Source organism: Callorhinus ursinus, unplaced genomic scaffold, assembly GCF_003265705.2.
Source record: "Callorhinus ursinus isolate GAN/ISIS: 27379988/994484 unplaced genomic scaffold, GSC_fseal_2.0 scaffold21, whole genome shotgun sequence".
Classification (NCBI taxonomy): Eukaryota; Metazoa; Chordata; class Mammalia; order Carnivora; family Otariidae; genus Callorhinus; species Callorhinus ursinus.
In genome coordinates this window covers 17,729,665-17,743,633 of record NW_027397083.1, presented here as the reverse complement: position 1 = coordinate 17,743,633, position 13,969 = coordinate 17,729,665, and the positions used below count along the sequence as shown (strand labels likewise).

Here is a 13,969-nt window from a genome sequence, read left to right as displayed (position 1 = left end):
TTTATGCCATCATTAAATAATTGACCATATTAAAATATTTTATTTAATGTACTTAGGTTTATCTTGACTGCTTCTCAAACTGAGATTTGGCAGAAGAAAGGTAAAAAAGAAGGAAAGCAAATTTAAGCAGTAATAACAACAGAGCTATCTTAACATCTCCAAGTGAAATTTAAATCATGCTGCCAAAACACAAGATGCAGTTTCACCTCTGGGAACAATGCAAGCAAGAGAGGTCAACGTAAGCCAAGTAGTATAGAGAAGAGATAATAAAAGGGAACAACAGAAGGAAAGGGAGAGGCAAGAAGGAAAAAACTAACAAAAAACCTAACAGTGCCCATTTGCAGAGCCCAGCAACTGCCTCAAAGCAGTGGTTTATTCTTTTTCCGTAAGCTTGGAAAGATTGCCTGGCTTCCCTGGTAATATGCACACTTACTAAGAGTCCTGTTCTGCTGCTATACAATTAGCTATTTGGCCTTGATCCTTGGTTTGCTTCCTCATCTGCCAAATGGGAATATTAACACCTGCCTTACTAGTTTCACTGGATTGAAGTGAAAGTGAAGCAAGTTGGTAAGTATGAAAGGACTTTGAAAAGTTATCGGTTGCTAGGATCATCTATAAGAAATAATTAAGTTGAACATCTTTTCCAGAAAAAACTATTAAAATTGAAAAACAAACCCACCTTCAATCGGTATGTTTTCTCTTAATTTTCGAATGAGAACATTCTAAGGGAAGTGTAAAGACGAGGGAGGAATGAGATCTCCTCATCCTTCACAGGCTCCTACCCCACCGCTCCCCCACCCTCCTCCCCAGCCCAAGAACTGTCACCAACCACCAAAGGATTGGGAGCAGGGTAGGGTGAGCGGAGGAAGCCCGGGGCGAAGAGGGGGGTGGTGCTCGCTGAGGGAGAGGAGAGACGCCACAGTCTCCGACTTGGGGCTAGAGGGAGTTAGAATGAGGCAAAGGACACCTTTTTCCAAAGCTCGGCCACTTACTGCTTGTAACTCCTTGGAAGCGAAGACTGGTTACTATAGCGACCGCGTCCAGGAGGGCGGAGCCCCCCTTGCGTTCGGTGCCTCGGCCACAAGGGCTCGACTAGAAACGTGGTCACGTCAGGGCAATGACTTCCGGCGGAAGGAGAAGCCGGTTCCGGGTTTTGGCCGACTTCAGGCGATGAGTGGGTTATGAGGATTCTAGAAGTTTGGTAAGTTCGATATCGAGTAAGGCCAGGAGAGGGTAGTCGCCTGTGGCTGGGCGGTACAGCCGAAATGAATACAGTGGATTCCTAAGTCTCGATTTTGAGCCCCCCTCCCCCACCCCGCGCCTTGAATTTCACAGCTGTGGGAAGAGGTTGCTTGATTTCTGGGGCTCCTGGCGAGGTCTCTTCGGTAGTCTAGAGGGCTGGAGTATCCTCCTCTGAGCAGTTTCAGGAGCTCTTTCTTTGTAAACGCCGGTAACCGAGGGACTCATGCTGTCTACCTGCCCGAGCTGTTTCCCGTATTATTCTTTTAAGGTAATCTGGAAGAAATGTGAACTGAAAAAAAACACTAAGAGAGAATGCTCCCAAATTCATTTTAATTCTTTGCCGTTTTGTTTTGCATTCAACATTTTTTAAATTCTGTAAACATTTATTAAATTCCTCTATTGTGTTTAGTGAGTATTTACTATGTGCGGCTTTTACCACGAGACAAGCGGAAATACCTTCTTAGAGGGCATCCACAGTTCGCGTTCATTTTCGAATTCTGTTTTCTTAATGCTATTGTAATTCATTAATTTAAGGTACAAGCGTGTATCATGAAATGTGTAACAGAGTTCCCATACTTGTCTGTATACTTATACATGAAATTGTTGGGGCGTTTTCAAAGAAAATATATGCTTCATGAGGTTTGCATTATAATCCTGATTTACTCAACTATTAAAGAACTTAGGAAACTACTTGCTTATTTCTTCGATCCTGCAAACTGTAATGAATTGTCATCAATATTTTTATTCAGCTATCTGAGACGGCCCACTTCTTGTTCAATGGATGATGGCATTTGAGCAGATACCAAAAAAGGATTGGTACAGCATTCTGGGGGCAGACCCATCTGCAAGTGTGTCAGACCTAAAACAAAAGTATCAAAAACTCATATTAATGGTGAGTCTTTTCTTGCAGATTTAAATCATGGGGGAGTAAACAGGTTTTTTTTATGTGGCCTGAGATTTAGGTTTCTATAAAATGAATGGGAATATCAAAGCAGGAATTAGGGTATTAATGTGATTAATTGAAAGTTTCAGTAATATTGTAAAAAAAATTTTTTTTTTTTAATTTGAGGTGGGAAAACATGGTGGTTTGGAGCAGGAGATCTTAGTGGTGCTGGTTGATTTAGAATCCTGATTCTACCACTAACTGTGGGAACTTGGGACAAGTTACTTTCCCCTGTATGTGCCTCAGAGAGAATTAAATGAAATAGTCCAAGTAAAATGCTTAGAAGTATGTCATGTAATAAGCAGTGTTAGTATCCAGTAGCCACTAGCTACATGTATCTATTGAGCACTTGAAATGTGGCTAGTCCAAAATGAAATTTATTATAAATGTAAAATACCTTTGAAGACTTAATATAGGGGCGCCTGGGTGGCTCAGTCGTTAAGCGTCTTCCTTCAGCTCAGGTCATGATCCCAGGGTCCTGGGATCAAGCCCTGCATCGAGCTCTGTGCTCGGCGGGAAGCCTGCTTCTCCCTCTCCCACTCCCCCTGCTTGTGTTCCCTCTCTCGCTGTGTCTCTCTCTCTGTCAAATAAATAAATAAATAAAAATCTTAAAAAAACCAAACAGTATAAAAAGAGAATATAAAATAAGGTAAACTTTATGTTGATTACATCTTGAGGTGATAATATTTTGGGTTTATTGGTTATTTTGCATATTTTGTACATAATATATGCACATATATTTTCATATAGTATAATTATCAAAATGGATTTAATTTGCTTTTTACTTTTTTAACAAAGCGTATGTGGCTTACATTTATAGTTTGTGTTATGTTTTTATTGAATGGTGCCAATTTAAGCCATTTATACACTGTTTTTCATGTGACTCCATTCTTTGGTGAAATGAGTTGTGGTATTTATATAGAATCTTTCTGAACTGTTACTTTAATTTTTTTCAGCCTATATTGTGATGTGTCTTAAATCAGTATCAGTAACTCTATAATGGTTTCCCATTAACCCAGTTTACAAAAGGGGTAGAGGACCATTACTTATACAGCATTAGTTGTTTCTGTAGTTTTTGTCAAATAGATCTGAGATTTTGCCAAAACTGTTAGTGTTTTTTGTGAGAGATGTGGATGTTTTACCATCAGGAATGTATTAATATCCCTTCTTTAGGTAATGGTTGACTAAATGATGTTAAGATTTATTTTATCTCAGAATTTTTAGGATTTCTCTCAGTAAAGTTAAGTAGACTTGATTGAAAATTTTTTCCTACTACTGAATCATACTTGTGCCTCATTTAAACTGAGAGATGAGGCTGGAGAAGTAGACTGGGTCTAGATAATGCAGGCCTTATAGGCCACGTTGACCTTTAATTGGGCAAGGAGAAGCCATTTACATTTAATATGATAGCATCTGTCAAACACCAAAGTGAATCAATCATTTTGCATACCCTTCTGTAACATATCAGAGTTCCATTTGCTCTAAATCTTCACCAACGTTTGATGCTATTTGTCTCTTTCATCTATTGGGAGTTTCTCAGTTTTGCCACCACTGACATTTTGGACAGGATAATTCTTTGTTATGTGGGGCTGTCCTGTGCCTTGTAGGATGTTTAGCAACATTCTGGATGCCCGTAACAACTAAAAATGTCTCCTGGTGGTCAAAATTGTAAACCTCCCCATCCCATTGAGAACCACTGCACAATTCTGTATTTATAGTGATCTCTCAAGTGGTTTTATTTTATATTTCTCTGATTAATGATTTTAAGCACTTTTAAATGTTATTAGTCATTGTATAATTATCTTTTCTGAAGTGTCTTTTTAAAAAAGTACATTCTTGATCTTGTGTATACATTGTGTGTATTTTCTCCTAGGTGTTTTTTGATAAGCAGAAGATTTTTGTTTTGATGAAATACAATTTATCACGTTTGGTTTTTGATTACTGGTTTCTGTGTCTTTAAGAAGGTCATGAAAATACTGTTTTTTTCTATAAACTTATGGTTTGCTTTTACCTTTAGACCTCTGACTCTTGTGTATGGTGTGAGGGGGGAGGTCATGTTTTTTTTTTCCCTCAGTATGGATATCCAACTGTTCACTTACTGCAGATTTTCTTCTCTGCATTATATTGTCAATGTCTTGGCAGTGAGGGTTTATTTCTAGATTCTGTTTTGTTTGGTATATTTGTCTGTCCTTTTACTAATACCTCTGTCTTGTTTACTATAGTTTTATAGTCTGTTTCAAAGTCATGTGAAGTTAAGTTCTCTAATTTTATCCTTCTTTTCAAGTTTATTTTGGTTATTTTAGTTTGCTTGCATGTCCATAAAATTTAGAATCAGCTTCTAAGTTTCCATGTAAGGAAATCCTGCTTGAATTTTAATTGCGACTGTATTGAATATATATCCATTTGTCCGAATGGACATTTAACAATATTGTGTCTTCTAATCCGTGAATATATTATGTCTCTGCATTGCATAAATTATCTTTAATTTCTCTGAGAAATATTTTAGAACTTCCAGTATAGTACTACACTTTGTATTTATTTCTAGTTTTTGGTGTTTTTGGTTCTATTGTAAATAGTATTTTACAATACCGGGGAGGAAGAGAGAGGAGAGAGAGAGAATCTCAAGCAGACTCTCTGCTGAGCATGGAGCCTGTCCTGTTGTGGGGCTTGATCCCACGATCATGAGATCATGACTGAGCCATCCAGGTGCCCCAGAAGTATAGTTTATTTTTATATACTGATCTTGTATCCACAATCTTGCCAAATTTGCTTTCTGGTTGTCTCAAAGCTGTCTTTGTAGATTCCTTCGAATTTTCTATCAACACAGTTATGCCACTTGCAAATAAAGAGAGCTTTGATTCTTTCTATAATCCATATGCCTTATATTTCTTTTTCTTGCCTTAATGCACTAGTTATGTACTTCTATTACAGTGTTCAGTTGAAGTGGTGAGAGGAAGTATACTTGTGTTGTTCCTGATTTTAGGGAGGTAACCTTCAGTATTTTATCATTAAGTATATTATTAGCTCTATGTTTTTTTAGATGCCATTTGTCAGGTTGGGGATATTCTTCCTGTTCCTAGTCTGCTAAGAGTATCTATCATGAGTGAGTATTGAACTTTGTTAGTTGTTTTTTTTTCCATTTATTGAAGTCTGTATTACTAATTTTCCCCCTTTATATGTGCTGAATTATATTGATGTTTCTTATGTTAAACTATTTTGCATTCCTAAGATAAACAAATCTCATTTGTGCATGAAGTATTATGCTTGTATTCTCTGACCCAACATCTCATTTTCCCCACCCAGTATTTCATTTATATTTGATGTAATTATTGACAGTGTTTGGGTTTAAATCTGTAATCTTCTTTTTTACCCCTTTGGATTTGTCCCGCCTGCTTTTTGTTCCTCTGTTTTGCCTTTCTTACCATCTTCTGGGTAAATCAAGTATTCTTTATTATTGTATGTTATTTCCTTTGTTGAATTTTCAGTTATGCTTCTCTATGTGTTTTTTAGTGATTTTTCTAGCGATTGAATGTAATAAGTTGGGGCGCCTGGGTGGCTCAGATGGTTAAGCATCTGCCTTCGGCTCAGGTCATGATCCCGGGGTCCTGGGATCGAGTCCCACATCAGGCTCCCTGCTCCTTGGGAGCCTACTTCTCCCTCTGCTTCTCTCTCTCTCTCTCTCCCCGCCTCTGTCTCTAATGAATAAATTAAAATCTTAAAAAATATATATAATAAGTTGTCACAGTTTACCTTCAAAAAAATGTCATTACTCCACAGTGTAAGAACATTACAACAGCACACTTCATTTACTATCCTCCTTCCCCTTTGTTTTTACTTTCAAAGATAAGATATGCTGTAGGGTGCCTGGGTGGCTCAGTTGGTTGGGCGACTGCCTTTGGCTCAGGTCATGGTCCCGGAATCCTGGGATCGAGTCCCACATCGGGCTTCCGGCTCGGCGGGAAGTCTGCTTCTCCCTCTGACCCTCTCCCTCTCGTGCTGTTTCTTTCTCTCTCAAATAAATGGATAAATAAAATCTTAAAAAAAAAAAAATATGCCGTAAACTCTGGAGTATAATACCATTTTAAATATTTCTACTCAGTATTCTTTTAAAGAGATTTATTGGCATATTTGTATGTATCATATTTATTTTTTATGATGTTTCTATGTGGTATTTTTTCCATCTATGGAATTTTTTGCCTTCATTTTGGAAAGATTTTTTATTTCCACTGGCTGGAGAACTGTAGATTGACAAGAGTTTGTTTTTTTTGTTTGCTTTTCCTTTTAAAAGCTTGTTTTAGATTGTTTCTGATGAGAATTTAGCTATAATTCATATCCTCGTTCCCTCCTTTTTAATGTATCTTTTTATCTCTGGTTACATTCAAGATTTTCTCTTTATCTTTTGGTTTTAGTGGTTTCTCTGTCATGTGCCTAAAATGTGGGAGTTTTTTGTGTTTATCTTTCCTAAGCTTAACTCAGTTTCTTGGATTTGCGGTTGATGCCTTTCTTTTGCTGCTTTTGGAATATTTTCAGCCACTCTGTCTTCACATTTTTTCCTGCTCCATTCTTCCTCTGTTTTCCTTTTGGGATTCTAATTACATATTATATTGTACTACAGTTATTGATGCGCTATTCTATTTTCCCCTAGTCTTTTTTTCTGTTTGTATTTCAGTTTGCATAATTTCACTGAACCTGTCTTCAATTCAGTGTCTCTACTGTGTCCATCTGCTGATAAACTCATTAAAGAAATTCTTAATCTCTGTTATCTAATTTTCATATCTGGCATTTCTCCTGTCTCCTTTTTTTATATAGTTTTCCTGTGTCTTCCGTCTTTTCACACGTATTATGTACCACTTCCACCAGCTCATCTAATATACTTAACTGTAGTTATTTTATTTATTATTTTTTTTAACTGTAGTTATTTTAAAGTCCTTGTCTGGTAAGTCTAACATCTAACCCAGAGATGGTCTATATCCTTTCTTGATGGTGGACCACATTTTCTTGGTTCACATTGTCTTACCATTTTTTATTGAATGACAAAAATTGTTTGTAAATGAAAAGTAGACATAGAAGTAAATACTATCTGTATTCCTAGGCATGGGCATGCCCCTTCTGTAAGGCAGCTTGTGTGGTGCATAAGTCAGTGGTGCACAAGTTAAGTCAGTCTAGCCTGTAATTGAGCTGAGATTGTTTTGGTTGTCATTGCTTTAGTGATTCATTTCACCACAGGCTTCAGATGATTTGAACAGGATCAGCACCATCCCTTTAGCAGAGCTTGAGTCCCGTCAGGATTTGTCTCAGCTTTCCTGTCCTGTCTGTAGACTTCAGCAGACCCCCTACATGTGAAGAATGGTGTCTCTCAGTCTCTTCCAGTCTTCCTGTCTCTCTTTTAGTTGTGGATGACTGTTGCCTGGTATTTAGCATGAAGTCTTATTCCTTGGAGGGTTTCTCTCAGTTCTCCAGGACTGCCCTCTAGCTTCAGTGGGCCACTCATGCCAGTGCCTCATGAGGTGACTCTTGGCTCTCCCGCCCTATCTCTGTTCTTTCTTGTGAGCACTTGGCAAACGCCTGTGGGATAGAATTGGTGGGCGAGTACAGTCTCTATACATTTGGGTGCCTGGGAACTTTAAATTGTCATGCCAGTCTGTAGTCGGCCTTTAAAATTGATTAAAAGTTTGTTTTCTTTCTTATCTATGTCTGTGATGGCTTCCTACTCCTGCTGCTGTGCCAAAGATAAAACCAGTGATGGGTTTCTTCTCTTCTGGGGAGGGTCTTTTCACTTTGAATTTGGATTCATTGGGTTTCTTTGAGTTCTCAGTTCCCTATTTTAAAAACAAAACAAAACAAAAAAACTGTGAGTTTGTAGGATAACTGGCTGGTTCTCCTGGATTATTCCTATCAGCATTAAAATGTACCATTATTTCTCCCATCTTTGAAAAAACAAAACCTTTTTCTCAACCCATTTCTGCCACTTGTTGCCCCAAGTTAGTGTTTTTTGTAGCAGAAACAGCATTTCAAAATGTTGTTTCTATTTCCTTTCTTCAGTTTCTCTCTTCCCAGCTCTTTTAAACCTACTCTGGTGAGGCTTCGCTCCCACCACTACTGAAACTGCTCTTACCAAGATTGCCAGTGATACCTTTAATGGGAAAAAACACAGTCCTGTGTTTTTCCTTTACTCGCACACAATTCTTCTGTCACCAGATGTGTGGATTTTCCACACATCAAGCAATTTCCTGCAACCCCAGCAGGATTTCCCATTATTCTCTTCAATTCTAACATTACCTGGAGATAGAATCAGATATACCACAAAGTTAAGGGCTTACTCCCACAAGAGTAAGCCCTTACTCACTGGAGATGCCAATCACAAGTCCCAGGTTGTCACCTGTACTTCTGACTGACAGAACTTCTGACTGAACCCCTTACAAATTAGAGTTCCCAGACCCCTTCCTTGAGTTTGATAATTTGCTAGAATGGCTCATTGAACTCAGGGAAATAATTATGTTTACCAGTTTATTGTATAATAAAGGATATGATAAAGGATACAGACAAACAACCAGATGAAGTGGTATATAGTACAGGAGCTTCTGTCCTAGTGGAGTTGGGGTATGCTACCCTCCCAGCATGTAGGTGTATGTGTTCACCAATTCAGATACTTTCTGAACCCTGTGCTGCTATTAGGAATTTTATGTAGGCTTCATCAGGTTGGCATGATTGATTATGACTCCATTTCCACTCCTTTTCCCTTCTCTGGAGAGTGGAGGGTGGGCCAAGCTTCAAATTATGGCTCAGACTTTCTGGTGAGCAGTCCCCATCCAGGAGGCCACCAAGAGTCACCCTATTAGAACAAAGACATTCCAGTCACCTAGGGGATTCCAGAAGATTTAAGAATTCAGTGCCAGAAACTGGAGGCAGAGACTTGTGTATATATTTTCTGTTATTTCACAGTATCCATGTTGCTAAAACCAGTGGTCAATACTTGGTCTTTAATTTGATTTATTACTGAGATGACCATTTATCCTGCTTTTCCCAGAGTAGTTGTGGTTTATGCTTGTTGTCCTGGCATAATTAATAGCCCCCTTTTTTATTTTCTGAAGTGTCAAAGTTTAGATTGTAAATTTATTTTATTATTTTTTTATTTTTATTTTTTTTAAAGATTTTATTTATTTATTTGAGAGAGAGAATGAGAGAGAGCACGAGAGGGAAGAGGGTCAGAGGGAGAAGCAGACTCCCTGCTGAGCAGGGAGCCCGATGTGGGACTCGATCCTGGGACTCCCAGGATCATGACCTGAGCCGAAGGCAGTCGCTTAACCAACTGAGCCACCCAGGCGCCCTGTAAATTTATTTTAAAGAGATTTTTTTTGTAGGTGTATATAGTTGTGTAAATTATTACCACTATTAAAATATGGAACATTTCCATAATGTTAAAAAGTTTCTTCGTGCCTTTTGATCCCCTGATGCCTACAATTTTTACCAGCTGGGCAGATGATTCTGGTGCAGAGGGGGGTGTGGGACCACTATACTGTGTTAAAGTGTCTACAAATGTGAGGAACGGAAGTCCCAGAGAAGGAGGGTCAAGTGAGAAAAAGGGGGGGAAAAAAAGACACTTAAAAGGAAGAATGATTGGCCCAACTGTCTCCAGATAAGCTTTGCTGTACTGGCTCCTTATGGAGAGATGGAATGTGGGGGAGAAAACTTTCCAGACCAGACTCAGTTTAAAAAAAAGAAAAAACCAAAATTTCTCCTCCTAACTTGGTTTCCTTTTAAGCTACATAGAGCTGAAGGCTTCTGAGCAAAGTGGATGCGGATGGCTGGGTAAATTGCTTTGGGCTAGAGAGGTAGGGCTACTAGGTACTTTTGGTAAGCTGTGGAAGAAACTTTGGAAAGGGGGAAAAACACTGTTGCTGGGCATTCCAAGGATGGGACCTCTTCCTACAGGCATACACCACTTTGTTAAGTGATAAATTTAAACTGTCAACCTTACTTATATAACAGCAGCATTTGACACAATTTATCACATATTCTTCTTTGATATATTTTCTTCCCTTCTAGGACATGATATTTTCCTAAATTACCTCCTACTAAACTATCTCTGGAATGTAGGAGGTACTCAAAATAATATTTGTTCAATGAGTGAACTGTGTGAATGTAGTCATCTTTATATTTCTAGCCACTCTGTCTATTTACTGAATTTCCGTGTGTGTGTGTGTGTGTGTGTGTGTGTGTGTGTGTGTGTGTGGCCTCCTGTTATTGTTTTAGGAATAAGATACCTTTCTAAGGTTAATAAAGTTCTTTTTTTAAAGTTTTCTTCTTTTTCTTCGAGTTTTTTTTTTAAGATTTTATTTATTTATTTGACAGAGAGAGACACAGTGAGAGAGGGAACACAAGCAGGGGGAGTGGGAGAGGGAGAAGCAGGCTTTCCGCCGAGCAGGGAGCCCGACGTGGGGCTCGATCCCAGGACCCTGGGATCATGACTTGAGCCAAAGGCAGGCGCTTAATGACTGAGCCACCCAGGCGCCCCTCTTCGAGTTTTTGGTTTTGTCTCTTCCTTTTGTTATAGAGGTTCTTTTCCCTATATTCGGTGATCATTGGTCATCTGTTCATCTTTAAGAATGAAATGTTCCACTTTCCGCTGCTTCATTATTAGTGTATAGGAACACAACAGATTTCTGTACATTAATTTTGTATCCTGGGACTTTATTGAGTTGATTTATCAGTTCTAGGAGTTTTTTGGTGGGGTCTTTAGGGTTTTCTATCTTTAGTATCATGTCATGTGCAAATAGTGAGAGTTTTACTTCTTTAGCAATTTGGATGCCTTTTGTCTCTTTATGTTGTCTAATTGCTGTGGATAGGACTTCCAGTACTACGTTGAATAAAAGTGGTGAGAGTGGACATTCTTGTCTTGTTCCTGACCATAGGGGAAAAGCTGTCAGTTTTTCACCATTAAGTATGATGTTGGCTCTGGGTTTTTCAATAAGGCCTTTATTATGTTGAGGTATGTTCTCTCTAGACCTACTTTGCAGAGGGCTTTGAATGATGAAAGAAATTAAAGATGATGCAAAGAAATGGAAAGACGTTCCATGCTCATGGGTTGGAAGAACAAAATTGTTAAAATGTCCATACTACCCAAAGCATTCTACATATTTAATGCAATCCCTATAAAAATGCCAACAGCATTTTTCTCAGAACTAGAACAAACGTTCCTAAAATATGTATGGAACCACAAAGGACCTCGAATAGCCAGAGCAAACTTCAAAAAAGAAAAGCAGAACTGGTGGAGGTATCACAATTCCAGGTTTCAAGTTATATTATAAAGCAGTAGTAATTAAAACAGTATATGGTGCTGGCATAAAAAGAGACACATAGATCAATGGAAAAGAACAGAAAATCCAGAAATAAACCCATAATTACATCGTCAATTAATCTTCAGCAAAGGAAGAAAAGACAGTCTCTCCAACAGTGTTGGGAAAAGTGGACAGCCGCATGTAAAAGAATGAAACTGGACCACTTTCTTTCACCATACACAAAAACTCAAAAGACCTAAATGTGAGACCTGAAACCATAAAGATCTGTGTAGAGAGTATAGGCAATAATTTTTCTGACATCAGCCATAGCAACATTTTTCTAGATATGTCTCCTGAGGCAAGGGAAATAAAAACAAAAATAAAATGTTGGGACTACATCAAAATAAAAAGCTTCTGCACAGTGAAGGAAATAATCAAACTAAAAGACAGCCTCCTGATGGGAGAAGATATTTGCAAATGATATATCTAATAAAGGGTTAGTATCCAAAATACAAAAAGAACTGATATAACTCAATATCCAAAAACTGTATAATCCAATTAAGAAATGGGCAGAAGACATGAACAGACATTTTTCCAAAGAAGATATGCGGATGGCCAACAGACACATGAAAAGGTATTCCACATCACTCATCATCAGGGAAATGCAAATCAAAACTGCAGTGAGGTATCACCTCACACTTATCAGAATGTCTAGTAAAATCAACAACACAAGAAACAATAGGTGTTGGCAAGGATGTAGAGAAAAAGGAACCCTCTTGCACTGTTGGTGGGAATGCAAACTGGTGCATCCACTGTGGAAAACAGTATGGAGGTTCCTCCAAAAATTAAAAATAGAACAACCCTATGATTCAGTAATCACACTACTGGGTATTTACCCAAAGAATATAAAAACACTAATTCAAAGGAATATGTGCACGCCTGTGTTTATTGAAGCATTATTTACAACACCCAAACTATGGAGGCAGCCCAAGTGTCTATCAATAAATGAACAGATAAAGAAAATGTGGTGTATATGCACATGGACTATTATTCAGTCATAAAAAAGAATGAAATCTTACCATTTGCAACAACATGGATAGCACTAGAGAGTATATAATGCTAAGGGAAATAAATATCATATCTCATATGTGGATTTTAAGAAACGAGCAAAGAAAAAAGGCAAACCAAGAAACAGACTTTTCTTTTACAAAATTACTAGTTTATTTTTTAAAAAGATTTTATTTATTTGACAGCACAAGAGAGCACAAGTAGGCAGAGCAGCAGCAGAGGGAGAGGGAGAAGCAGGTTTCCCGCTGAGCAGGGAGCCCGGTGCAGGGCTCAATCCCAGGACCCCAGGATCATGACCTGAGCCGAAGGCAGACTCGTAACCGACTGAGCCACCCAGACGCCCCTAGTTTATTTTTTTTTAAAGATTATTTATTTATTTATTTGACAGAGAGACAGTGAGAGAGGGAACACAAGCAGGGGGAGGGGGAGAGGGAGAAGCAGGCTTTGTGCTGAGCAGGGAGCCCGACGCGGGGCTCGATCCCAGGACCCTGGGATCATGACCTGAGCCAAAGGCAGATGCTTAATGACTGAGCCACCCAGGCACCCCAAGAAACATACTCTTTTTTTTTTTTTTAAAGATTTTATTTATTTATTTGACAGAGAGAGACAGCGAGAGCAGGAACACAAGCAGGGGGAGTGGGAGAGGGAGAAGCGGGCCTCCCGCCGAGCGGGGAGCGCGATGTGGGACTCAATCCCAGAACCCTGGGATCATGACCTGAGCCGAAGGCAGACGCTTAACGACTGAGCCACCCAGGCGCCCCCAAGAAACATACTCTTAACTATAGGGAACAAATTGATAGTTATCAGAGGGGAGGTGGGTGGGGGGATGGGGATTAAATAGAACACTTACGCTGAAAAATAAATAAAATGATACAAAAATTTTTTTAAAAAAGAATGAAATGTTTCAAGCTTATTTGGAGGTTCCTATGCATAACTGGGGGCTTTGATAAGGTAGAGTCAATTATTTTGTTGGATGACCCCAAATGTACAGCGTCTGAATTCATTCCTGAGAGGGGAATTCTCAATCTCCTCCCTGAGAAGATGGGAACGGGCTCATATTGCTCCATGTGTTAACTTTCCTTTTTCCTTTTGTTCTCAGTGCAACATTTTATTCTACCCCTCACCCTGATATATCCAAATCAGAACATTCTCTGATCTGTCTCCACACAGTAAACCTCTGGTTTTTCTGCTGTGGTAGGAGAGAGGAGATACCTGGCTTTATAATGAGGAGGAGAGCTGGAGGTCTGAATATATCTTCTCAGGTCCCAACCGGTCTTCCTTGTTAGTCCTGCTCCTCAACCCCACTCCCAGAGGTACTTAAAGCCTTCAGTTCCTCAGTTTGTCTGGCCTCTTTGGGAATGAGCTTGCCTCTTGTCTCTTGCTTCAGGTTTAGGTTTCGGTTTTGTCAGGTACACCGAATGGTTGGTGACCATATATC

At 39.0% G+C, this 13,969-nt stretch overlaps 2 protein-coding genes across 5 annotated transcripts in view; one reads left to right on the top strand and one right to left on the bottom strand.

Moving 5' to 3' along the window:
* DCDC1 (doublecortin domain containing 1) overlaps positions 1-758 on the bottom strand; it is a 464,395-nt gene extending 463,637 nt beyond the window's left edge. The window contains exon 1 of the mRNA XM_073904565.1: positions 680-758. The gene's annotated coding sequence lies outside the window, so the exon portion shown is untranslated. The remainder of the gene's footprint in view (positions 1-679) is intronic.
* A 375-nt stretch (positions 759-1,133) lies between these two features.
* The window catches only part of DNAJC24 (DnaJ heat shock protein family (Hsp40) member C24), a 64,832-nt gene continuing 51,996 nt past the window's right edge, over positions 1,134-13,969 (top strand). For 3 of the 4 annotated variants that reach the window (XR_012381854.1, XR_003209688.2, XM_073904821.1), the window contains exons 1-2: positions 1,134-1,201; positions 1,992-2,134. Coding sequence is in view for 2 of the 4 variants with exons in the window: in XM_073904821.1 (XP_073760922.1) it covers positions 2,024-2,134 (111 nt within the window). In the remaining 2 variants the exon portion in view is untranslated. Of the gene's footprint in view, positions 1,202-1,222; positions 1,511-1,991; positions 2,135-13,969 lie in introns of those variants that run through there. The other variant, XM_025878831.1, reaches the window with a different exon arrangement.